The sequence below is a fragment of the Colobus angolensis genome, unplaced genomic scaffold, assembly GCF_000951035.1.
Source record: "Colobus angolensis palliatus isolate OR3802 unplaced genomic scaffold, Cang.pa_1.0 Scaffold149, whole genome shotgun sequence".
In the NCBI taxonomy this organism is placed as follows: Eukaryota; Metazoa; Chordata; class Mammalia; order Primates; family Cercopithecidae; genus Colobus; species Colobus angolensis.
This window is the reverse complement of record NW_012114588.1, coordinates 2,533,883-2,560,397: the sequence shown is the minus strand read 5'-3', so window position 1 is coordinate 2,560,397 and position 26,515 is coordinate 2,533,883. Positions and strand designations below refer to the sequence as shown.

The 26,515-nt window shown below is 42.7% G+C and overlaps 1 protein-coding gene across 2 annotated transcripts in view; it reads left to right on the top strand.

Annotated features, from left to right (window-relative positions):
* MTOR (mechanistic target of rapamycin (serine/threonine kinase)) overlaps nt 1-26,515 on the top strand; it is a 152,242-nt gene that overhangs the window by 22,440 nt on the left and 103,287 nt on the right. For both annotated transcript variants that reach the window (XM_011935809.1, XM_011935808.1), the window contains exons 12-20: nt 1,344-1,559; nt 1,913-2,118; nt 6,271-6,393; nt 7,045-7,134; nt 8,317-8,409; nt 9,424-9,558; nt 9,800-9,929; nt 12,249-12,499; nt 25,363-25,449. In XM_011935809.1, coding sequence (XP_011791199.1) covers nt 1,344-1,559; nt 1,913-2,118; nt 6,271-6,393; nt 7,045-7,134; nt 8,317-8,409; nt 9,424-9,558; nt 9,800-9,929; nt 12,249-12,499; nt 25,363-25,449 — 1,331 coding nt within the window. The remainder of the gene's footprint in view (nt 1-1,343; nt 1,560-1,912; nt 2,119-6,270; nt 6,394-7,044; nt 7,135-8,316; nt 8,410-9,423; nt 9,559-9,799; nt 9,930-12,248; nt 12,500-25,362; nt 25,450-26,515) is intronic.

The following is a 26,515-nucleotide window of genomic DNA, read 5'->3' as shown; positions in this document are numbered from 1 at the left end:
GCAAGGGCTTTTGGGTGTTTCCATGTCTATGGTGGTATACTTTCTTTTTTCTTTTTCTTTTTTTTTTTTTTGAGACAAAGTCTCTCTGTTGCCTAGGCTGGTGTGCAGTGGCACGATCTCAGCTCACTGCATCCTCCACCTCCTGGATTCAAGCGATTCTCCTGAGTAGCTGGGACTGTAGGCATGTGTCACCATACCCAGCTAATTTTTGTATTTTTGGTAGAGATGGAGTTTCACCATGTTGGCCAGGCTGTTCTGGAACTCCTGACCTCAAGCGATCTGCCTGCCTTGGCTTCCCAAAGTGCTAGGATTACAACCGTGAGCCACTGTGCCCTGCTGGCGGTATGATTTCTAAAAGTACTGTACTGTATAGTTCTAAACTGCAAGTAAACCCACAATAATACCCCACAGAGATTTATTTCAGGAGGAGAAGTTGCTACTTTTGAAATTTAAGATTATATAGGTAGTATTGGTCAAGACTGTAGGGAAACAAGCAAGTACAGAAAGCCTAAACATGCTGTCTGGAGACAGCCACCTGTGGTTTCTCTATTGCAGTTCCTCCACTTAACATTGATTCACACTGGTGATAATTTATTTCTAGTGAATAAAAAGTAGCTATGTTTAAACCCAGCCTACATAGACTCTTTGGTATTTAAATCTGGGAACTAAAACAGGCACGGTAAATTTGATCAAGAATTGTATTATCCTCTAAGAATGTAAGGAGTTGAGTTGGAATAAAACAAAATAATTTATTATTTGAAGGGAATATAAAAAGGCTAGGATTGGGGCATACCTTTGATCTGTTTCCTTGCTCCTTCACCACCCGCTTTTGCCTTTCTGCTGATTGAAAGCCCCCTTGTGACCCTTTAAGAGTTCTGGGTCAGGCCGGGTGCAGTGGCTCACGCCTGTAATCCCAGCACTTTGGGAGGCCGAGGCGGAAGGATCACAAGGTCAGGAGATCGAGATCATCCTGGCTAACACGGTGAAACCCTGTCTCTACTGAAAATACAAAAAGAAAAGAAAAAAAAATTAGCCGGGCATGGTGGTGGGCGCCTGTAGTCCCAGCTACTCGGGAGGCTGAGGCAGGAGAATGGCGTGAATCCGGGAGGTGGAGCTTGCAGTGAGCGGAAATCGTGCCACTGCACTCCAGCCTGGGCGACAGAGCGAGACTCTGTCTCAAAAAAAAAAAAAAAAAAAAAGTTCTGGGTCAGTATCTTATTGATCAATATCTGGTTGAAAGTAGAATTAGTAGCCTCAAAATGGAAAATTCAGCTAGCAAGCTGCAGACCTGCCTGTCTGCAGCAGCAGTGTTTATTCTGTTTTCTCTCTGCCTTTCTATCCAGGCCACTCTCTGACCCAATTTGTTCGCCACTGTGCGGATCATTTTCTAAACAGTGAGCACAAGGAGATCCGCATGGAGGCTGCCCGCACCTGCTCCCGCCTGCTCACGCCCTCCATCCACCTCATCAGTGGCCATGCTCATGTGGTTAGCCAGACTGCAGTGCAAGTGGTGGCAGATGTGCTTAGCAAACTACTCGTGGTTGGGATAACAGATCCTGGTAAGGCTTCCAAGACAGAAGCAATCTAGGGGAGTTAAGGAGCTTGGGGCAGTTGGGAGTAGCCAGTTTCATTACGTGGCCTTTCTAGAGATCTTCGGCCTCAACAAGCTGATATTCGGCTATTTCTCTGCCAAGCCATGTTAGGCGTGGCTACTCTAGCCTGTTGGTGTAAGATAATCTGCCTTTAATTCTTTGGCTTCACTCCTATGAGTAGAGAAAAGAGTAACAGAGGTTAGATGAGAGAAAGGATCTGGAATCTTCCCACTACGCTGATGGCAGTGGAGGTGGAAGCTGGGAAGGGCTGGAGTGATTGAGTCATGAAGAAATGTTCAAAGGCTCCATTGCTCTTGCAGACCCTGACATTCGCTATTGTGTCTTGGCATCCCTGGACGAGCGCTTTGATGCACACCTGGCCCAGGCGGAGAACTTGCAGGCCTTGTTTGTGGCTCTGAATGACCAGGTGTTTGAGATCCGGGAGCTGGCCATCTGCACTGTGGGCCGACTCAGTAGCATGAACCCTGCGTTTGTCATGCCTTTCCTGCGCAAGATGCTCATCCAGGTAACCAGGATGATGGCCAGACCCACAGGCAGGGAAGACAAGACTCTCACTGTGAGAGCTGCTTGAGGAAGCAGAGTTGAGGACGAGGATTGGGGAGAAAGATTGAGGTACCTGGTAAAAGCCACATGTGTCTGCAAGGGTCCACGTTTCCCTGGCTTTATAATGGCAGTTCCAGTGCTCATCACCTCATGAGCCCTTTGTCAATATGACTCCAAGGTGGTTCGGAGTCCTCTCATGCAGTTCTTTCTTTTTCCTGGCAAGTCGCCAGTGATCCCGTTTCTTGGCCCTCTTTGCTTGCTGGATTGATCTGCTGCAGATGATGTCAGACTTCCCAGCGCCTCCCTGTCCTTCCACTCTCCTGCTTTTCTTGCTGGTGCCAGGTCAAGCATGGAGACCATTGTTCTTCACAAAAATAACCAATGTGAGACCGTTTCCACCGTTTATTCTAATAGTCATTGCCCCAGTCTGTGATCCTGGCTTTTGTTCTTAAATAATATGAGAATGCCAAACTCAGTTGCTTGATCTGTAGCCCAAGGTAGAATTCCTCTTGAGACATGGCTCCTCAGTTTTTGTCTTCACCTACCTGAGTAAGTTCTGTGGCCTCCTGGTGAGCAATACATGGTCCAGTCCTGCCTGGCGAAGTTATTTCCACCTGCCTCTTCTGGGTCTCTATGTGGTTCACCCACTCATTTCCTGTCCCCATTGCTCGCTGTCTGCTTCCTGACCCTCCCTCATGCTTTGTTTTGAAGTAAACACTTTTTGTAATATATAAGGAACTTAGACATAGCAAATCATTAATATATGTAACTCACTCTAGAGAAATGTTGTTTGTTCACAATTTGTCATAAAGTGGCTGTAAATTATATCATCAATCAAATTAGGAAGCTGTACTTATGTTGGCACTTCTGTTTTTAGCCTAATGATTTATTTGACTGCTGGCCTGCGTTAGAAGTGCCTGTCTTTTTTTTTTGAGATGGAGTCTTGCTCTGTCGCCCAGGCTGGAGTGCAGTGGCCGGATCTCAGCTCACTGCAAGCTCCGCCGCCCGGGTTCACGCCATTCTCCTGCCTCAGCCTCCCAAGTAGCTGGGACTATAGGCGCCCGCCACCTCGCCCGGCTAGTTTTTTTTTTGTATTTTTTTAGTAGAGACGGGGTTTCACTGTGTTAGCCAGGATGGTCTCGATCTCCTGACCTCGTGATCTGCCCGTCTCGGCCTCCCAAAGTGCTGGGATTACAGGCTTGAGCCACCGCGCCCGGCTGCCTGTCATTTTAAGTCTTAAAAAAATTTTTGAGTTTTAGGAAGGAATAGAAATCATTGTTGAAGGCCGGGCATGGTGGCTCACACCTGTAACCCCAGCACTTTGGGAGGCCGAGGTGGCCAGATCACCTGGGGTCAGGAGTTCGAGACCAGCCTGGCCAACATGGTGAAACTCTGTCTCTACTAAAAATAAAAAAAATGAGCCCAGTATGGTGGCGAGCATCTGTAATACCAGCTACTCTGGAGGCCGGTGCAGGGAGAATTGCTTGAACCCAGGAGGCGGAGGTTGTAGATGAGCCAAGAGCATGCCACTGTACTCCAGCCTGGCAATGGAGCGAGACTCCCATCTCAAAAAAAAAAAAAAAAAAGGCTGGGCGCAGTGGCTCATGCCTGTAATCCCAGCACTTTGGGAGGCTGAGGCGGGCGGATCACGAGGTCCAGAGATGGAGATCATCCTAGTGAACATGGTGAAACCCCGTCTCTACTGAAAATACAAAAAAATTAGCTGGGCATGGTGGCGGGCGCCTGTAGTCCCAGCTTCTAGGGAGGCTGAGGCAGGAGAATGGTGTTAACCCAGGAGCCGGCAGAGCTTGCAGTGAGCGGAGATCACGCCACTGCACTCCAGTCTGGGCGACAGAGTGAGACTCCGTCTCAAAAAAAAAAAAAAAAAAAACCAAATCACTGTTGAGCCTGCTAGCTCAAATCATGCTGCATTAATTTGGCATAGAAATATCTCTTAAATGGCTGAGCACAGTGTCTTGTGTCTGTTATCCCAGCACATTGGGAGGCCAAGGCAGGTGGATCACATGAACCCAAGAGTTTGACGAGACCAGCCTGGGGAACATGATGAACCACATCTCTACAAAATATACAAAAGTTAGCTGGGCGTAATGATGCATACTGTAGTCCTAGCTACTCAGGAGGCTGAGGTGGGAGGATCACTTGACCCTGGTAAGTTGTGGATGCAGTGAGCCGTGATCGTGCCACTGCACTCCAGCCTGGGTGACAGAGTGAGACCCTATCTCAAAAACAAAAGGAAAAAATAAATACCTCCTAATGATAATAACAATATGTTCATTCTGTCAGCAGACTTTTTGACCACTATGTTCCAGGTACTGCTGGGCACTGGGAATATAGCAGTGAATAAGCCAGGCGTGGCTCCAGTCTTCATTCTTTTTTGTTTTGAGACACAGTCTTGCTCTGTCTCCAGGCTGGAGTGCAGTAGTGCGATCTTGGCTCACTGCAACCTCTGCCTCCCAGGTTCAATCGAGTCTCCTGCCTCAGCCTGCTGAGTAGCTGGGACTACAGGCGCCCGCCACCATGCCCAGCTAATTTTTGTATTTTTAGTAGAGACAGAGTTTCTCCAAGTTGGCCAGACTGGTCTTGATCTCTTGACCTTGTGATCTGCCCGCTTCGGTCTCCCAAGGTGCTGGGATTACAGGTGTGAGCCACCTCGCCCGGCCGGCTCTAATCTTCTTGAAGCTGATAGTAAGCTATCAGGCCATCTCATTTTTTCAATACTGCAGAGTGTGAAGCTCCTTTGAATGAATTTATATACTGAATTTAGCCCTTGAAACTTTAAAATTACTCTTTTTTGGTTTTAAACTTTGGTATAGATTTTTCCAAATTGAGTTGTACATTTTCATGCCTTGGTAAAGGCTTTGGTATTTTGTTTTATTTTGAGACAATCTCACTCTGTCACCAAGGTTGGAGTGCAATGGTGGGAGCTCGTCTCACTGCAGCTTCTGCCTCTTGGGCTCAAGCAATCCGTCTGCCTCAGCCTCCCAAAGTGCTGGGATTACAGGCATGAGCCACTATGCCTGGCCGACTTTGGCCTTTCTTGCGGTCTTGGTCATCAGGGTGGGCATTGGTTATTGTTATTAGGATGCAGTGAGGCTCTCGGGCTCTGAAAGTGAACTTGGAGTTCTTTGGATTGGCCCCGCACTGCTGCAGATAGTTGGGCTCTGCTCTGTGAGGCACATTTCCTCGCAGTCAGCCATGTCTTCCTGGTGCTGCAGGTCTATTCTCAGTATCCCCTTCATTTCTTTTCCCTGTGGTCTGCTATGACTGGGGAAAACAGGCTGCCAAGGGAATCCAGAAAATCAGGTTATGAAGTCAGTAACCTAAGACAAAATGTAATGTTAAATTGTAGACTCCTCTGGGTAGCTGAGTTAACCTGAGCTCTGTGACATCTGCTTTTCTTACTGCTCATTGATTTCCTTCTGGCAGCTTTATCCAGAAGTCTGTCTATATTATGCTGTCTATGTCACCATGAGCTTAATGTGCTGATTTGCTGGTGTCGTAAGGATGTCAGTTAGAAACAACATGTTATCTCCAGTCAGTAAGGCTTTGGGGAATCCTGCCAATGTGATCCCCACCTATTGAGGTTTATCTAGATGTACCCCAAACAGCTACAGAGTATGAACACTTCTCTTGACATCATAGCTGTTCTAACTGTTCTTTGATTCCTTTGCCATTATTTGTAGTCCTTAGTAATTTGCTGTCTGGACGAAGATTTTTCTCCCAAGGGCCCTACCTTTGTTCCTCATTTTTATAGAACTCTACTCTCAGCTCTCCCTGTTGGTTTTTCAGTCTTCTCTGGCTGTGCTACATTGTTAAAAGCTCTGCTTTAGAGAGGACCATGGGACGTTGGAGTGCTGTGATAAAAGGAAAGGGAGTAGGTTTTCAAATAGTTTTTCTTCCGGGTGCACTTGTATCTAAGGCTGTTCTGTCACTTGCAGAGATGTCTATTGCTCATTGAGTATCTAGCAGCTACTTCATCTGTCGTGGAAGTCTTGGTTTTTCCCCTAGTTCCCTGCCACTTTTTCTGTTTGACACAGTCTCTCTCTAGAATGTCTTCTGCCATAGAGAACATATGAGCCTTTCTTCCCTACAGATTTTGACAGAGCTGGAGCACAGTGGGATTGGAAGAATCAAAGAGCAGAGTGCCCGCATGCTGGGGCACCTGGTCTCCAATGCGCCCCGACTCATCCGTCCCTACATGGAGCCTATTCTGAAGGTAACACAAACCAAGAGGCCAGCACTTCCTCTCTGCGTTGTCATCAGCTCATATGGGGAGATGGGAGTGTTTCAGTGCTCACTAGTACACTGAACAAAGTAGATAATTTCCTTGCTCTCATGCTTGGAGACCCAAGGGCCATATCAAGCACTTTCAGTTAAAGAATACCAAGAATCTCATCAGTTGCAGGAAAGTGCTCTCCTTACAAGAGGTAAGAGATAATGCTTCAGGCACATCATCACAGGTGTTTGGAAAGGAGAAGTAGGTGGATAGTAGCATAAAACAGCTCTCCCAAAATGAAAAAATGAGCTTGAAAATCTGAAACAGCCTTCAAATCTGAACACATTAGAGTCATGTGAAGTATTTTACAATGTATGTGAATCTGGATGAACAATCACTGAGGTAGTTTAGAGGAGACATGAGAAGATACTTTCACATCATGGTGCTTCCCAGCTCTCTCACATGTCAGACTTATACTTCGTATGGAGAAAAGTTTGAGAATTTACATTCCAGAGAAGTCTTGGGTTCATAAAGCTTAGGAGGAATTTCTTTATGACTGAGATGGTGTCTTGGGTGAATTTTACTTATGTGAAAGAAAGGTTTCTAGTCGAGTCTAACCTGCATTCATTTTCTCATAACTTCTTTCCCTAGGCATTAATTTTGAAACTGAAAGATCCAGACCCTGATCCAAACCCAGGTGTGATCAATAATGTCCTGGCAACAATAGGAGAATTGGCACAGGTAAAGGGGCAGCTACTTTTTCCATGGTGGAGATGGGGAGGAAAGGAAACTCACCTCTGAGGAAGTCCAAATACTTTTTTTTTGTTTTTGTTTTTGTTTTTGTTTTTGTTTTTGTGAGACGGAGTCTTGCTCTGTCGCCCAGGCTGGAGTGCAGTGGCACGATCTCGGCTCACTGCAAGCTCCGCCTCCTGGGTTCACGCCATTCTCCTGGCTCAGCCTCCTGAGTAGCTGGGACTACAGGCGCCCGCCACCGCGCCCGGCTTATTTTTTGTATTTTTAGTAGAGACGGGGTTTCACCGTGGTCTCGATCTCCTGACCTTGTGATCCGCCCACCTCGGCCTCCCAAAGTGCTGGGATTACAGGCTTGAGCCACCGCGCCCGGCCTTTTTTTTTTGTTTTAAATGAAAGGTCTCACATGTTTATTACGGAACCCAGCCAACCAAGGCATTCCTAACATATTCAGAGGGAAATAATACATTCTCAGTAAAACACATCTGACTCTCCAGATAGTGGTGACATTTTCAGCTTGATATGGTAACATCATTGTGACCTTCAGACAGCATCAATATGTGTGCCATCTCATGTGCAATTCCTCATAGATCCAGTTTGGTTCTTCTCCAATGTCTTTTTTTGGAGTTGTACCTGGTTTTATTACCAGTTTTCATCCGAATCCACTGGGGAATGAGACGATTTTACTTTTGTTTTTTGGCCAGGAATTGCTTAATTCTGAAAGTCTTGTGAGAAGACATGGCGAGAAGCAGAGTCAAGCACACACCACGATGGTGGAGAAAGGAAGAGAGGCCTTTTTTAAAAAAATTATTTTATTTTATTTACTTATTTTTGAGATAGTTTCACTTTATCCAGGCTAGAATGCAGTGGCGTGATCTCAGCTCACTGCAACCTCTGTCTCCTGGGTTCAAGTGATTCTCGTGCCTCAGCCTCCCAAGTAGCTGGAATTACAGATGTGTGCCACCACACCCAGCTAATTTTTGTATTTTTAGTAGAGATGGGGTTTCACCATGTTGGCCAGGCTAGTCTCGAGCTCCTGATGACAGGTGATCTGCCCTCCTCAGCCTCCCAAAGTGCTGGGATTACAGGCATGAGCCACCGTGCCCAGCCTCAAAATACTATTTAATGCCATAATTTCTAACCCTATCTACCATCCTCTTTTTCATTTTGCAGGTTAGTGGCCTGGAAATGAGGAAATGGGTTGATGAACTTTTTATTATCATTATGGACATGCTCCAGGATTCCTCTTTGTTGGCCAAAAGGCAGGTGAGTATTACTGCTTCCCGATTGAGCAAGACAGACCCCATGAGTCAGGGGACCTTGCTTCTCTTTATTCACCTTAGTGTCCTTAACCCAGTGCCTAGAACAGAGTGTGATACATAGTAGGTGCTCAAAAATATTTGTTGAATGAGTGAAAATTAGATAGATTTGAAACCAGAATTACCTGTTGTCCTGACCCAGAGTCAGTTTCAGTAAGTATCAGGGCTGACTAGTGCCATTTTGTCTATACAAAAGAAAATGCAGGTCAATTGTCAGAGCCCTAGCTCTCAGAGGGAAAAAGAAAGCCTTGGCCACTGCCTATGAGGGAACAGAGGTTTAGCTCATCCTTGCCCAGCCCTGGTTCTGCTTTCCCAATTTGAGGCTATTAGATGACTAGACTAAAATTAAGAACAGTCTTAATTTATTTCTGGGCATGGCAGCTCACACCTGTAATCCTAGCACTTTGGGAGGCCGAGGCAGGAAGATCGCTTGAGCTCCAGAGTTCGAGAGCAGCCTGGGCATAATTAGAGTTTGTCTCTACTAAAAAAAAAAAAAAAAAAATAGCTGAGCATGGTGGCGTGTGCCTGTAGTCCCAGCTACTCAGGAGGCTAAGATGGGAAGATCACTTGAATCCAAGAGATTAAGACTGCAGTGAACTGTTATCACACCACTGCACTCCAGTCTCCAGTGAGACCCTGTCTCAACAACAACAAAAAATCTTAATTTCCTTTTGAATCTCCTGTTAATCATTTGGGATATGGAAGAATGATGTATTTTCTTTGAGAAAGGTGGGAATTTTCTTTGTCTCTTGATCCAGTGGTTGTTGCAGGTTTGTGTGCTTGATCAGCCTTGGTTTTATGCCCTCTTGGGATTTCTGCTCATGGTTAGTGTCTTTACTGGAAACCTCTTGTCTTCTTATAGCCTCTAACACTTCATTACAGTCATCATACAGAGAGTTCAACTATGCTTTCTTTTGTCTCATACTGGCTCAATGAACCATGTGATCTTGTGCCTATCTAGGTGGCTCTGTGGACCCTGGGACAGTTGGTGGCCAGCACTGGCTATGTAGTAGAGCCCTACAGGAAGTACCCTACTTTGCTTGAGGTGCTACTGAATTTTCTGAAGACTGAACAGAACCAGGGTACACGCAGAGAGGTAGGGGACATGGCAAACTTGGTCTTTAAAGACTTTACTGGGAGGATGGCAAGAGAGAGAAGGTTGCAGCATTAACATGCTCTGACAGTATGAGTCAGACTTCCTGTCCGTCTCCATTTTGTTCATGTAGCTGGTCATTTGGGTATGAATTGGGGTTTAAACCTGAGAGGAGTATCTGTGATACTTGTTGTAATCATGTTGTGATGAATGTTTTCTTTTTTCCCTCCCCTTTCCTACCCAGGCCATCCGTGTGTTAGGGCTCTTAGGGGCTTTGGATCCCTACAAGCACAAAGTGAACATTGGCATGATAGACCAGTCCCGGGATGCCTCTGCTGTCAGCCTGTCAGAATCCAAGTCAAGTCAGGATTCCTGTAAGTTGGGGGTAGCCATGAAAGACTTGCGAAGTTCTCACTCACAGAGCCCTTGCTGGTTGTGTTTAGAAAGTCTGGAGCTGGATTACTGAGAAATAGGATATTGGCTCATTTAGCAACTTTTGAATGAAAAGTCAGTAGTTTCTTCTTGAATCCCAGAAGGGATGCTGCTTTCCATTGTGGCCAGAGTCCTCATATCTGTCTAGATTCTTTGTCAAGGGTTGACATGCCAAGTCTGTCTGCTTTTTGGTGCCAATGCAAGAGATACACATTATAACCCCATTACCTCAATCTATCTCTCATTCTTTGTTGGTGCGTCTTTGATGTTCTCATTCCCATAGTATCTACAGAAGAAGAGAGAATTGATTCTCCATTTTAATTGATAGGGAAATCAGAGGCGAGGCTCAGGGCCATAAGGAAAACTAGCAGCAATCAGAAATTTGGGGCTCTTTTTTCCATGAAATGGTCTGGCCCAAGAGCCACATTGCCTTGCTTTTTTTTTTTTTTTTTTTGGAGGTGGAGAGTCTTACTCTGTTGCCCAGGCTGGAATACAGCATTGCAACCTCCGCCTCCTGGGTTCAAGCAATTCTTCTGTCTCAGCCTCCCAAGTAACTGGGACTACAGGTGCACACCACCACACCTGGCTAATTTCTGCATTTTTAGTAGGAATGGGGTTTTGCCATGTTGGCCTGGCTGTTTTCAAACTCCTGACCTCAAGTGATCTGCCCGCCTCAGCTTCCCAAAGTGCTGGGATTACAGGCATGAGCCACTATGCCTGGACGCCTTTTTTTTTTTTTTTTTTTTAAGTTTTGTTTTATTTTTAACTGACACAGGGAGGGGAAATAGGGAGAGGTTGGTCAATGAGTGCAAGGTTCCAGTTAGATAGGTGGAATAATTTCTGGTGGTCTTTTGCCCATTGTCTTTTATTGTTTTTATTTTATCTTAATTTTGTATTTTTGGAAACAGGGTCTCACTTTGTCACCCAGGCTGAAGTACAATGGCATGATGTAGCCTCGACCTCCTGGGCTCAAGTGATCCTCCTGCTTCAGCCCCTCAAGTAGCTGGGACTACAGGCGTGTACCACCACACCTGGTTAATTTTTGTATAGCCCATTGCCTTTTGACAAGTAGCCTGAGTGAATGGGTGTAGGGTATGGGGTTGCAGGAGAGTTTTCTAGACTTAACCCATATTCCCTCAGGGCAGGCCTATTTCTGACATTGAAAGTTAACATTAGTTATCCCAACTATTCTAGGAAAATGTTGTTACCCCAAAATGAATTGTTTCTAAACTCACTAGATGGGATGGTATTGCTTCAGATTTCTTCCTCTTCTGGTATTAGGGAGGCATGCCTGTGATGTCATTATGTCAGCCCCATAGCTGTGGAGAGCAGGGCCTGAGCCATGTTACTCCTGGTGTTCTTCCTTATTCATGGCACCAGTCAGCCCAGCTCTTCATCTGTTTAGTTCTTACCCTCCTCACTGCACTCTTCATGTTACTATACCTCCCTCCCTTGCCGCTGCCCCCTCCGCCACCGTCAGAGTCCTTCAGGTCCTTATTGTTCAAGTCGGATAGGTAGTATTTGCCTACTAACTTGTCTGAGCTCCCTAGGGGAACCAAGCAGCTGCTGAACAGATGTTTGCTTAATTTAATTCCCTTTACTTTATTTTGGGGGAGTAATTATTTTTATTGATGGTTTCAGTTTTAAAGTTGTGAATGGTAAGAAGCTAAATTAAACAGAGCAATTTAGAGAAAACCAACCCATCATGTACTGTTTTAGGCTTTTGTGGTTTGAGTAATAGAAAAGCCAAAAACTGTTTACTCCGTGATGGTAAGAAGCTATTTGTTGGTTCCTAATAGACCTTGAATTCCCAATAGTGTTAGAACATACTAGGAAGAAAGATATGAATGCTAATGTCTGTTAGGAGGTTGGTTGTTATTTTTTTTTTTTTTTTTGAGACGGAGTCTTGCTTTGTCGCCCGGGCTGGAGTGCAGTGGCCAGACCTCAGCTCACTGCAAGCTCCGCCTCCCGGGTTCCCGCCATTCTCCTGCCTCAGCCTCCCGAGGAGCTGGGACTACAGGCGCCGCCACCACGCCCGGCTCGTTTTTTGTATTTTTAGTAGAGACGGGGTTTCACCGTGTTAGCCAGGATGGTCTCAATCTCCTGACCTCGTGATCCGCCCGTCTCGGCCTCCCAAAGTGCTGGGATTACAGGCTTGAGCCACCGTGCCCGGCCAAGAGGTTGGTTGTTATTAACTATGCTCTGCCTAAAGTCATGTCATGCCATGTGTAGCTCTAATGCTTTCTTTTGTTTTGTCCTAGCTGACTATAGCACTAGTGAAATGCTGGTTAACATGGGAAACTTGCCTCTGGATGAGTTCTACCCAGCTGTGTCCATGGTGGCCCTGATGCGGATCTTCCGAGACCAGTCACTCTCTCACCATCACACCATGGTTGTCCAGGCCATCACCTTCATCTTCAAGTCCCTGGGACTCAAGTGTGTGCAGTTTCTGCCCCAGGTCATGCCCACGTTCCTTAACGTCATTCGAGTCTGTGATGGGGCCATCCGGGAAGTAAGTACCTCAAACCCCAATCCTTCTCTTTCTCCTCTGCACCACATGCACAGATCCATCTGTGCTTCAGCTTCTTAATCGTGCATTCTGTGTGCCCTTGAGCCTAATGCCTTCCTCCCCCTTAACTCCCAGCGTGTAAGTGTACGATCGGCTCACTCCAGTGTCCTGGCTTGGATGGCTAAAAGGGCCAGGTTCAGTGGCTCACACCTGTAATTCCAGCACTTTGGGGGCCGAGGTGGGCGGATCACCTGAGGTCACCACCGTGTAGCCTGGCCAACATGGTGAAACCCCATCTCTACTACAAATACAAAAACTACCCAGTCGTGGTGGTGCACACCTATAATCCCAGCTACTCGGGAGGCTAAGGCAGGAGAATTGCTTGAACCTGTGAGGTGGAGGTTGCAGTGAGCTGAGATCGTGCCACCACGCTCCAGCTTGGACAACAGAGTGAGACTCCATCTCGAGAAAAAGATGGCTAGAAGATGAATGGCCTGGGGGAGGAAAAACATTGTCATTCTCAGTAATCTAGAGTTTAGTCAAGTTGTAGATGCCCCACAAATACAAAACCAGTCTGGATTTCTGGTTGCTCCTTCATGACAAGATTTAAGACATAACATTTTTAGTGAAAATACTACACAGGTGAACTTGCGTGCTCTTACTGGATCTCATACTGCCACCGGTTGGTCCCGTTATTGTTGATCCTCAGTGCGAGCATGCAGCCAAGTGGGTATTTATCCGATCTCTCCATTGTAAACTTATCTGTTTTCCTTTGCCATTTGTGAGTAATCTGTGGGGTGACACTTTGAGACTCTATGGCTCTCCTGTTCCTCAGCTACCTTCCATCCAGTAATTGTAGCATCCATTGATAATCCTCACTTGAATTGATTATCAGTCACACTGGTGGTTGCAAAGTGATGACTTTCTAATTTTGTCATTCCTTCTCCATTTTATTAGCCGACGGCATTTTTCTGTAAAGAGGAATTTTCCCCTCCCCCACGTCTCACTGTTGCTGTTTCTTGTGTCTTTCTCTAAACCACAGAGTATGCAAAATGGTTCCAAGATTATATGTCCACACTACTACCAACCACAGATCTAAGTAAAGTTCAGGGTAGCTTTGTAGTTCCTGTTATTCTTAGAATACACTCTACTGAGGGTGTACAGAGTACTGTGTTTAAAAGATACCTGTTAGTTATTTTTCCCTCTGATCATATTGTCCACATGATGTACATTTAGAGGAGATAGCATGTTTTTAGAAATTATGTTTCCTAACTTTGTGTCTGGAGTATAGACGCACCGTTTGTTTCTATTATATTTATAATTGTAGCTATCAACCTCATTGAATTTTTTTTTTTTTTTTGAGAAAAAGTCTAACTTTGTTGCTGAGGGGGGAGTACAGTGGCACGATCTCAGCTCACTGCAACCTCTGCCTCCCAGGTTCAAGCAATTCTCCTGCCTCAGCCTCTTGAGTAGCTGGGATTACAGGGGTGCACCACCATGCCCGGCTAATTTTTGTATTTTTAGTAGAGACAGGGTTTCACTATGTTTGCCAGGCTGGTCTTGAACTCCTAACCTCAAGTGATCCAACTGCCTTAGCCTCCCAAAGTGCTGGGATTATAGGCATGAGCCACCACACCCAGCTGGAATTCTTATTAACTCTAATAATTTACCTGTAAATTCTCTCAGGTTTTTACTCTAGACAGTTATATAGTCTGGTGCGGCAGGGAGGAAAAAAAAAAAAAAGGATATTTTGTTTTTTAGTTTTAATCTCGTAAACCACTTAGTGACACAGTAAGGAAAAGTAATAAGTAATAAAAAAGTAATAACACCTCTACTACCATGTTTTTGGTTTTTGAGATAGGGTCTTGCTCTGTCGCCCAAGCTGGCGACACAGAGGTTGCAGTAGGTGATATGGGCTCACTGCAACCTCTACTTCCCGGACTCAAGTGATCCTCCCACCTCAGCCACCCGGGTAGTTGGGACTACAGGCATGTACAGCCACACCTAGCTGATTTTTTTTGGGTTTCGCCATGTTGCCTAGGCTAGTATCAAACTCCTGGACTCAAGCTATCTGCCCAACTTGGCCTCCCAAAGCACTGGAATTACAAGAGTGAGCCACTGCACCTGGCCTACTTCCATGTTGATTAGATGCAGTGGTAGTGGAAATCTGTAACCTTGCTCCTGATTTTAATGGACTGCTGTTAAGATTTCACTACTAAGTATAATGTTTGTTGTAGCTTTTTGGTAGATATATTTTTATTTTATTTTATTTTTATTTTTTAAAAAATACGGAATGCTTCACAAATCTGCCTGTTATCCTTGCATATGGGCCATGCTAATCTTCTCTAGATTGTTCCAGTGCTAGTATGTGTGCTGCCAAAATTAGCACTAGACAGCTTTATAAAGGTCAAATATTCTCATATAAAGAGATTGCTAAAGAGTTTTATTATGAATGGGTATTGAAGTTTTTAGTGTGTAATAATCATATGATTTTTGTCTTTTAATGTGTTGAATATGTTGAATCACACTGATACGTGTTCTAATGTAAGAATGCGGGCATTCTTATATTAAAACCACCTTGGTTATAATGTATTTTTAAATTTCGATCTTATGTCAGTTCAACTTAGAGTTTTTGCTTCTGTGTTCTTGATTGAATTGGTCTATAATTTTCTCTTTAACTATGGGCTCAAAGGTATCTACTTGAAGCAGTTTTGGGTACTTTTTTTTTAGGAAGCTGTTCATTTTGTCTAAGTGTTAAAACTTGTTGACGTGAAATTGTTCACACTGTTCTCTCACGTTTTAATTTTTTAAGGTCTTTTTTTATGACCCAGAACTGAGTGGATTATGTTTTAATTTTCTAGTAGAGATTTGTTAAAGTATTTTTCAAAGAAGCAACTATTGGCCAGGCGCAATGGCTCATGCCTATAATCCCAGCAATTTGGGAGGCTGAGGTGGGTGGATCATCTGAGGTCCGGAGTTCAACTCCAGCCTGACTAACATGGTGAAACCCCATGTCTACTAAAAATATAAAAATTAGCCAGGCACGGTGGCGCATGCCTGTAATCCCAGCTACTCAAGAGGCTGAGGCGGGAGAGTCGCTTGAACCCGGGAGGTGGAGGTTGCGGTGAGCTGAGATTGCACCATTGCACTCCAGGCTGGGTGACAGAGCTAGATTCCATCTCAAAAAAAAAAAAAGAACCAACTTTTGACTTGTTGATCTATTATTATTTTCCTTTTTCTGCTTTTTAAAAGAATGTGTTAGAATATTAAGTCATTGTCAATCTTCTTTTCTAATGTAATCTCTTAAGGCTCTGAATTTCACTCCAAGTATTATTTAACTGCTTTCCAAAATTTCTTAAAACTTTGAGATAAAATTTACATATCATAAAATTCATTGATTTTTAATATATTTACAGAGTTATGCAATTATCACTAATAATCTAATTTTAGAAAATTTAAATCACCCTAGCAAAAAACCTCCTGTCCATTTTCAGTCATTTTCTGTTTCTGCCTCATCCCTGGGCAGCTACTAATCTGCTTCTATCTCTATAGATTTACTTTTTCTGGACATTTCATATAATTGGTGTCATAGAGTATGTGGTCTTTTGCATCTGGCTTCTTTCACTTAAAACTTTTGAGGTTCATCCATGTGTACCGTGTATCAGTAATTCATTCTTCCTTTATTGCTCTGTAATTATGTAGTATTTTCGTTATTGTTCAGAAATATTTTCCAGCATTAGGATTTCTTCTTTTACCCTTGAGTTATTTAGAAGTGGGTATTTTATTTGTAAACTTACAGGGTTTTTAATTTCTCATTTTGATACTGATTTCTAACTTAATTGCATTGTGCTTATGATTCTTTCGTGCTTGCTGGAACTGCTTTAATGGTCTAGTGGTTGATCGATTTTCATAAGTATTTCCTATATCCTTGGGAATACCTGTGTATTTGCTAACGTTATGGACAGAGTGCTATATGAGTCATTAGATTGAACTTATTACTTATTGTGTTCAAATCTTTTGTGTCCTTGTTAATTTTTGTTTGGTTGATCTATCAATCCTGAGAGAAGTGAGACAAAAATCTCCCTTTACAATGGTAGGCTTGTTTCTGACAGTTTAGTCAGTCTTGTTTTATATGTTTTTGAGATTATATTAGTAGATGCATGCAAATTTTAAATCCTGATACCTTCCTGGTAAGTTGACTGTTTTATCATTATGCAGTAATCCTTATCTTTAATAATACCTTAAAATTTATTTTGCCTAACATTAGTATAGCCACACCAGCTTCTTTTTTTGGAGGCGTATGTCTTTTCCAATTCTTTTACTTTTAACTGTCTCATGACTTATTGTTTTAGATGCTCTCTTGTAAATATAGCTAGATTATCTTTTTAATCCAATTAAAAAATTTTTGTCTTTTAACCAGTGCATTTTAGGCCAATTGCATTTATTGTGATTGCTGATATATTTGGGTTATTTATTTTATTTTATTTTGGGATGGAGTATCGCTCTTGTTGCCAGGGTGGAGTGCAGTAGTGCAATCTCGGCTCACTGCAACCTCCGCTTCCTGCGTTCAAGTGATCCTCCTGCCTCAGCCTCACAGGCAGCTGGGATTACAGGTGCATGCTACTACGCCCAGCGTATTTTGTATTTTTAGTAGAGACAGGATTTCACCATGTTCACCAGGCTGGTCTCAAACTCCTGACCACAAGTGATCCCCCGTCTTGGCCTCCCAAAGTGCTGGGATTACAGGTGTGAGTCACCGCACCTGGCCATATTTGAGTTTATTTCCACCATCTTACTTAGTGTATTCTTTTTGTCCTGCTTTGTCTGTCTTTTTTGTTTGTTTGTTTTTGTGAGACTGAGGCTCCCTCTGTTGCCCAGGCTGGAGTGCAGTGGCCTAATCTCGGCTCACTGCAAGCTCCACCTCCCGGGTTCATGCCATTCTCCTGTCTCAGCCTCCCAAGTAGCTGGGACTACAGGCACCCACCACAACGCTTGGCTAATTTTTTGTATTTTTTAGTAGAGACAGGGTTTCACCGTGTTAGCCAGGATGGTCTCGATCTCCTGACCTCATGATCCACCTGCCTCGGCCTCTGAAAGTGCTGGGATTACAGACGTGAGCCACCGTGCCCAGCTGCTTTGTCTGTTTATCTTTCTTTTCTGTCTTTTTCTGGATTTGTTTGAGCCTTAATTTTTTATTTCATCTTTTGCCTTCACTCATTGGCCACCTTTAATTTTGTAAACATTTTCTAATAGACTATTTCAATCATGAATAAACTAGACAACCTGTTATGTTAGATTCTCATATACCCGTCAGTAATTACTAGCATTTTGTCAATTTAGTTTTATCCCTTACCTGCATCGCCTTTTCCCCCCACACACGTACGTACATTTCTGCAGTATTTTAAAAGAAATTACAGGTATCATATTATTTCACCAATACGTACTTTTTTCCATATAACCACAAGTGTGACACCTACAAAGCTAACAATCATTTCTTAGTATTATATAATACCAACCCTTCTTCAGGTGTCCCTAGTTGCCTTAAAAATTCATTGTAATTTGGTTTATTCAAATCAAAATCCAAATAAGGTCTACATCTGGCATTTGGTTGATATATATCATTCTTTCACCATTTATTTACCTTTTCCCTCTACTCCTATACTTCATAGATTACAGTACTGTATACTTCCTATTTCAACATTTAGTAAATAGACACTTTCAAAATGACCCACTGCTAGTTATGTGAAGGCTAATCCGTGAGTTCGGATATTGTCATGTGATCTATTTGTTACAAAGTTCCCATCAGCCTTTTTCCTAATCATTTTAGCATTCATTGGTAGTTATTTCCTAGAGCTATTATTTGATCAGGGACTGCAAATGGTGATTTTCTTATTTATATGTATTTTTTTTATTAAAAAAATTTTTTTCCCATGACACATCTCTCAGGAGGTCCTGAGAACCTGTGCCCCAAAATGAGGATTTTCTAATTTGATTATTCCTTCTGTATTTATTAGCTGGAAAGTTCTTTAGAAATAAAGAACTTGGCTGGGCATGGTGGCTCACAGCTGTAATATCAGCACTTTGGGAGGCTGAGATGAGAGGATTACTTGAGTCCAGGAGTGTGAGACCAACCTGGGCAACATAGCAAGACCCCATCTGATTTTATTTAAAATATTTTTTAGGCCGGGCATGGTGGCTCACGTCTGTAATTCCAGCACTTTGGGAGGCCGAGGTGGGCGGATCACAAGGTCAGGAGATCGAGACCATCCTGGCTAACATGTTGAAACCCCGTCTCTACTGAAAAATACAAAAACATTAACCAGGCATGGTGGCGGGCACCAGTAGTCCCAGCTACTCAGGAAGCTGAGGCAGGAGAATAGCATGAACCTGGGAGGCGAAGCTTGCAGTGAGCCAAGATTAGGCCACTGCACTCCAGCCTGGGCGTCAGAGTGAGACTCTGTCTCAAAAAAAAAAAAAATTATTTTTAATTTTAAAAAAGAACTTTATATAATCAACTACCAAGGTAATTTGAAGTGTAGATCATGTAGGAAAAGCAAAATGCATTCATGGTTCTTTACCTTTATCAGTTTATCAGTTTTTTAGTATAATGAGTCAAGCCTCTAACAACTTTTCAGAGGTGACCCAGGCACCTTCCCACCTCCCAATCCTACCCTCATTCTTTAGAGTATCAGTATGAACTCATGAAGATATATATATATATGTAATTTATCTTTATACTATAAACCAAGTTGGTTGCACAGTCACTCAAAGAAGAATATCAAGTGAAAGTCATTTAGTCATCTTATTGTTAAAACTAGTATTGGTCATTTACTACTTGTGTATATAAAAAAATATATGTAATCTCACTGAAAGAAATCAGAGCTTACTATATGGAGTATTTCTATATATATAGAATATATGTACATACACACTATATATATATGTATATATAATATTTCTGTCCATTGCAGGCACTAATCTTTTTCACAATCAAATTATCCTGATCACCCTGGCTGTTGTGTCCTTCTTACATGGCCCAGTAGACTTTCTTGCTTTCTGGCGGAAAAAAATTATTCCAAGCATATCAAGTATATTTCACTCAAACCTGGGCATAGCCATTTCCAAGAAGCTCTGATTTTCTTTTAGTGAGATTACATACATACGTATTTTTATAGATGTAAATAGAAAATGGCCAATGTTAGTGTTAACAATAAGGTGACTAAATGTAGTTTAAGACTTCACTTGATACTCTTCTTGAGTGATTGTGCAGCCAATTTGGCTTATAGTTAAACTCATTTGTTTCTGTTTATTTTCAATTTTTAGAATTTTCCTTGAGTTTACAAAAAATTTAGGCTGAGCGTGGTGGCTCACGTCTGTAGCCCCAGCACTTTGGGAGGCTGAGGGGATCACTTGAGGTCAGGAGTTTGAGACCAGCCTGGCCAACATGACGAAACCCTGTCTCTACTAAAAATACAAAGATTAGCCAGGCATGGTGGTGCATGCCTGTAGTCCCAGCTACTCAGGAGGCTGAGGCAGGAGAATTGCTTGAACCTGGGAGACAGAGGTTGCAGTGAGCCAAGATTGCACCGCTACACTTCAGCCTGGGCAACAGAGGAAGACTCCATCTCAAAAAAAAAAAAAAAAAAAAAAAAAAATTAGCTTTTATTTTAGTTATATAAGACATTAACATAGTTCCAGAGATAGAACTATAAATAAGATCTTTCCAGCAACATCTAGCTTCTGCACCATCTTTATACCTCGTTTTCTTCCTTCCTGTATTATTTCCTATTTCTGCTATAACAAATTACCACAAATTTAGTGACTTAACACAGATTTATTATCCTGCAGCTCTCTAGATTATATTTCTGACATGAGGTCTCACTGGGCTAAAATCAAGGTGTTGGTAGGACTGTGTTCCTGTCTGGAAGCTCTAGGGGTGAATTGATTTCCTTGCTTTTTTCTAGCTTCTAGAGCAGGAGTTGGACAAGCATGCTTTAGAGACTGACTGCATTCCTTGGCCCTCTTCCTCCATATTATTGAACATTATTATCATTTTATGTGGTATTTGTTTATATTCATCCACACGTATTATTTCATGTCTCATCCCTCTTAGAGCTTACTCCTATAACCATATTCTTTCTTCCTAGTACAAATTCCTCTTAGGAGCATTCATTGAAATAAACTGTTCTTGTCTGAATAAGTCTTTATTTCACCCTCTTTAAATCTTCACTTGGAGATTTAAAAATTAAAATAAAAAATTTAGTTTTTAGTCAAGAATATGATTCTAGGTTCTCCTACAACTATAGATATGATCCCACTTTCTGACTTCTTTTTGTTGCTGTTGAGAAATCATGAATCCCTTTTACATAATATTTTTTCTGTGGCTTTACTTCTCATTGTTTTGTTATCCTAAAGTGTTCACTATTATATATCTAGATGTGAATTTATTTTGATTATCCTGTTTGAGACTTGGAGGGCTTCCTAAATGTGAGGATTGGTATCTTATCAGTTCCTGAGAAATTCTCATGTATTATCTTTTTTGGAATTTTGTCCTTATACCCTTCTATTTTTTTTTTCCTCCCCTCCCCTCCCCTCCCTCACTCTGCTGCCCAGGCTGGAATGCAGTGGTACGATCTTGGCTAACTTCAGGCTCTGCCTTCCAGGTTCGAGTGATCCTCACGCCTCAGCCTCCCGAGTAGCTGGGACTACAGGCGTGCACCACCACGCCGGCTAATTTTTTTTGTTTTTGCATTTTTAATAGAGACAGGATTTTACTATGTTGCCCAGGCTGGTCTTGAACTCCTGTCCCCAAGCAATCCAGCCACCTCAGCCTCCCAAAGTGCTGGGATTACAGGTGTGAGCCACTGCGCCCAGCCTTATTCCCACTTTTTTTTTTAGGCATTTTAAACAGACTAACTTTCCTTTTTTTTTTTTTTTTTTAATGTACTTAGTAGTTTTATTCATAATTGTCCCAAATTGGAATAAGCTCAGTAACTAATCAATAAGAGAATGAATCAATAATCTGTAGTATATTTATACAATAGAAAGCTCCTCAGCAATGTACAGGATGGAACTGCCAATACATGCAGCAGCAGCATGGAGGAATCCCAAAGCTTCCTGCTCAGTGAAAGAAGACTTACACAAAATAAAACATGCCATTGATTCCACTCAATATGGAATTCTTAAACAAGCAAAACTAATCCATGGTAGGAAACAAAACAAAACAAAACAAAGCAGTGGTTGCCTTTGAGAGAATAAGGTGGGGATTTACTGGAAGGGACATAAACCAACTTCCTGGGAAGATAGCATAATATTCTTTGTCTTGACGAGGTTTAGGTTACACATCTGCATGCATTTGTCAAAATTTGTTGAGTGGTACCCCTAAGACTGGTGCATTTCCTTGTGTGTAAATTGTACCTCAGAGAAAAAAATTGGGGCTGAAAGTAAAGATTAAAATCGAGTTATTAATATGCACAAACTGTTTAGGGGGAAGTGTACTGATGTCTAAACAGACTAAATTTTCTATCAAATATAAATAGACTTCTATTATATATAATAGAAGTCTGATTCTGTGTATTGTTTCTGAGAAGTCATGCTTGTAATGGTCTATTTCCTCACGTGTTTTATAATTTGGAATCATATAGCATATTCAGCTGGGCTTTCCCTGGAGCAATACTGTTAAATCTGCTCTAAATTTGCATCTCTCCAGAGAGGATATGCATTTACTTCTGCCAAGTGGTCCAGGAGAACTTTAATTTCTTGGCTTAGAGCTTCCCAGGCCACACAGTTAGTGAAAATAAATCCATAAACCCATACAATAGATGCCTGAAATTATGAACTCTTAGGGGAGGCATTTTTCTGCCTAGACCCCACATCACAACTGGCAAATTTCTTTATCTCCTTTTACCAGTGGACAGATTTTTTTTTTTTTTAACTCACTATTTATCTTAATATGTAGCTCTTTGAAAATCTGGCTTTATGTGAGAGGCTTCAGTTCTTTTTTTTTTTTTTTGAAATAGGGTCTTACTTTGTTGCCCAGGCTGGAGCGCAGTGGCATGATCTCAGCTCACTGTAACCTCACCTCTAAGGCTGAAGCAATCCTCCCACCTCAGCCTTCCAAGTAACTGGGACCACAGACACATGCCACTATGCCCAGCTGATTTTTTTTTTGTACTTTTGGTAGAGAAAAGGTTTTACCATGTTGCTCTGGCTGGTCTTGAACTCCTGAGCTCGAGGAGTTCTGCCTGCCTTGGCCTCCTAAAGTGCTGGGATTACAGGCATGAGCCATTGTGCCTGGCCACTTCAGTTCTAATAATCTTATAATCATGTTTATATATTTTTTGCCTTAATTTTAGGCTTGTCATAGTGGGGGAGTTTGGGAGGAAATCTAGTGCATCATATGTTCAGGAGCAAAACTGTTCTCTTAAAATACTCATGTTCCAAGGAAAAAAAGAATGCTTGTGAAAGGCAAAGGGAGAAGAGGCAGCTCCTCTAGCTCTCTCCTCAGCATTGAGGTGCTTGCCTGTCCATATCCCTTGAGCAGCTACTCCTTATGAATCAGCCACTGAAGTGCTCCCTAATTGTGCCTAATAAAATGGCACCAAGGACCAGGAAGCTTGTTTCCTGTTTCTGTCTCTCAGTTTTCTCTGACCTTCCCGCCATCTCTATTGGCCTGTTTTCCTCCAGCTTAGGTTTTCTACTTTCAGGCTTTTTCTTTTCGAGATAGAATCTCACTCTGCTGCCCAGGCTGGAATGCAGTGGTGTGATCTTGGCTCACTGCAGCCTCCGTCTTCTGGGTTCAAGCAGTTCTCCTGCCTCAGCCTCCCGAGTAGCTGGGATTACAGGTGCATGCCACCATGCCCAGCTAAATTTTGTATTTTTAGTAGAGATGGGGTTTCACCATGTTGGCCGGGCTGGTCTCAAACTCCTGACCTTGTGATCTGCCCACCTCGGCCTCCCAGCATGCTGGGATTACAGGCATGAGCCACCATGCCAGGCCTGTAATAACATATTTGTATAGGGACCACTATACATATTTATATAGGGAATCACTACAAAACTGTAGTGATTCAATTTGGGGGATGGTGGGGACCAGGAGATAGGTAGAAATGAGTCTACTGAGTAAAATGTGTGCCACGTGGTGACCAGGCTGTAATCACCTGGGAAGTCAAAGTTATCATTAGGAAATATGTTCAGACTCTTCTTTGAGCCCAATCCTGTATGTCCTATTGATCCTGCCTCTTTGGGTAATGAGTACTATAAGTCCGTTACTCACTGTGTGAAATAACACTTTTTTTTTTAAGTAATGCTTTTTATTTATCCCAACTTACCTGACTTGCATGTGGATAGGAGTGAAAACATATGTGTTCATTTTCTAAGTTACCCTTGTTAATGGAGAGAAGCAAAGACAGAGAAAGCTGTAAGAATTTGGGGAAGGGGGTCGCACGCGGTGGGTCATGTCTGTAATCCCAGCACTTTGGGAGGGCAAGGTCAGGAGAGCAAGACCATCCTGGCTAACATGGTGAAACTCTGTCTCCACTTAAAAAAAAAAAAAAAAATTAGCTGGGCATTTTTGGCGGGCGCCCATATTCCCAGCTACTTGAGAGGCTAAGGCAGGAGAATGGCTTGAACCCGGGAGGCGGAGCTTGCAGCCAAGATCACACCACTGTACTCCAGCCTGGGCAACAGAGCGAGACTCTGTCTCCAAAAAAAAAATGGGGGGAAGGGGTGTCAAATATCATTTGCTACTTATTACTGGCGTGTAGTACTATCTGAAGATCATAACAAAATAAAACCTACATTTTGAAGACAAATCTTTAACCTGGAAAGTAGTTGAGATTTTCTTTACTCACACCTTCCTTATTCCCAACTTTTTTTAGTGGATGTCTTTTCTTCCTACACCTAAAAGGTACTGACTTAAGTAGAATCCCCTCATCCTATCCCTACCCCAGTTTGCTTGCTATTTTGGCTCATAATCTCTCAGAGACATAGTTAATTAATTAAGACCTAAGTAATGAGTTAATTACTATAAATGAGCTACAATACCCATAATCAAGAGTTAGCTGTATTTAGTTTAGGAAGTGAGTGGTAATTAATTAGAGCCAAATAAACAAAAGGTACATTTACAGTTGGTAAAAACTTTCAGGTTTATTTTTAAGTTTAGTGATTCCAGAAATCCTTCAATGATAACAGATATTCATTGAGTACTGAACAGTATTCACATCCCTGTTCTAGTGCCTGACATGAATTTTCCCGTTTAAGCCTTAGAAGTCTGTGAGGTGAAGTATTATCTCCATTTTCCCATGGAAAAGCCTGTGCACAGGGAGGTTAAATGAAGGTTACAAAGACCCTGCTATGCAGTAACTGGCTCGCCTGGTGTGTAAAAGCCCCTGATAATTGTTTTGAGTTCCCACCACCATCACCATTTAAGTTTGTGTCTTTTTTTTTTTTTTTTGAGAGACAGGGTGTCACCCTGCACTCTGAATAGTGCAGTGGCACGTGCATAGCTCACTACAGCCTTGAACTTCTGGGCTCAAGTGTTTCTCCCACCTTAGCATCCATTGTAGCTAGAACTACAGGCAAGTGCCCACCTAATTTTTTGTATTTTTTTGTAGAGACAGGATTTCGCCATGTTGCCCAGGCTGTTACTGAAATCTTGGCCTCAAGCAGTCCTCCCACCTCAGCCTCCCAAAGCACTGAGCCTCCAAACCTAGCCAAACTTGGGTCTTTGAAATATATTCTCAGTAGATGGTATAGTGTGAAAACCCATTCCATAGTTGTCTTTATTTGTTCACATGAACTTAAGGTAAGCCTGGGGGTTCAGTGTTCTTCATGATACCAACTGGTTGACCTCTTGTCCATTTCAGTTTTTGTTCCAGCAGCTGGGAATGTTGGTGTCCTTTGTGAAGAGCCACATCAGACCTTATATGGATGAAATAGTCACCCTCATGAGAGTGAGTAGAAGTTAATTCTTTGGCCTCTTCCATGTTTGGGTCGAGGAAGGCTCAGAAGCAAGTTTAAATGACAGACATTTTTTTCATGGATCTTTGTAGAGCTGTTACAGCCTTAGTACAGGAAATGGAACAAAGCCCACTGGATATTGAGGGGGAGGAAGGGCTGTTGCTCAAGGTTCCCAGGTATAAAACTACAAGGCACGAAGGCTGAAGAGAAATCCTGAAGTAATTGTTCTGCCAGAAATAGACTCTTGGGTTATTTGCCTCACACACAACAAAGCAATTTCACTTTAATATCACAACGGTGCTTTTCTATTCTCATGAACGCCCTCTTCGTTACTGCTCGTAAACCATGAAGGGATTGGGGGTTGGGTTTTCTTAGGGCTGTTAAATATGACTGACACGTGTTGGGCACCAAGGAACAAGGTGATGCTTTACCCTGCTACCTCCAAAACCATACATACCACCTTTTGACTGCAGTGGCACATAAGAAAAGGCTGAGGTCCCAGGATTTTATAACATGGATTAAGTAGGTGCCAGAAGACACCCCATTGGCAATACCGTTTTTCCTTCTGTTCTATGTAATTTAAATGTCTCTGAGAGGAAGGTTGCTTTGCAGGGACAGTATGTCCTCAAAGAGTTGGAAGATTTCTGTTCTTTCACACCAGACCTTTGTAGTTAGTTTGGAGGAAACAGCAGAACTAAAATAAAAATGGCTGGTTTCAAATGGAACTTCCCAACACTTGGGTCTCAGAACTGATAAACCTCCTTATATGTATAAATAATTAAAAGCGGCTCTATTCCCTGACTCCTACCACAGAAGCCTCTGTACAAGGAAGATTTAGGCAGAATACTAAAGAGGCCAGTGGCTCGTCTTAGTGGGAAGAGGGGCAAGGGAAGAAGCAGTGTCCTCATGGGAGGAGGATGTAGTAATCTGTGACTTAATCCCCCCAAGAAGGCTAAACAAGGATACAATATGACCATATTATAGTCATAACATGTTGATGACCAAAACACAGGGAAGTGAGGCAGGGAGCCTCACACCTGCAAAATGCAGCTTCCATTT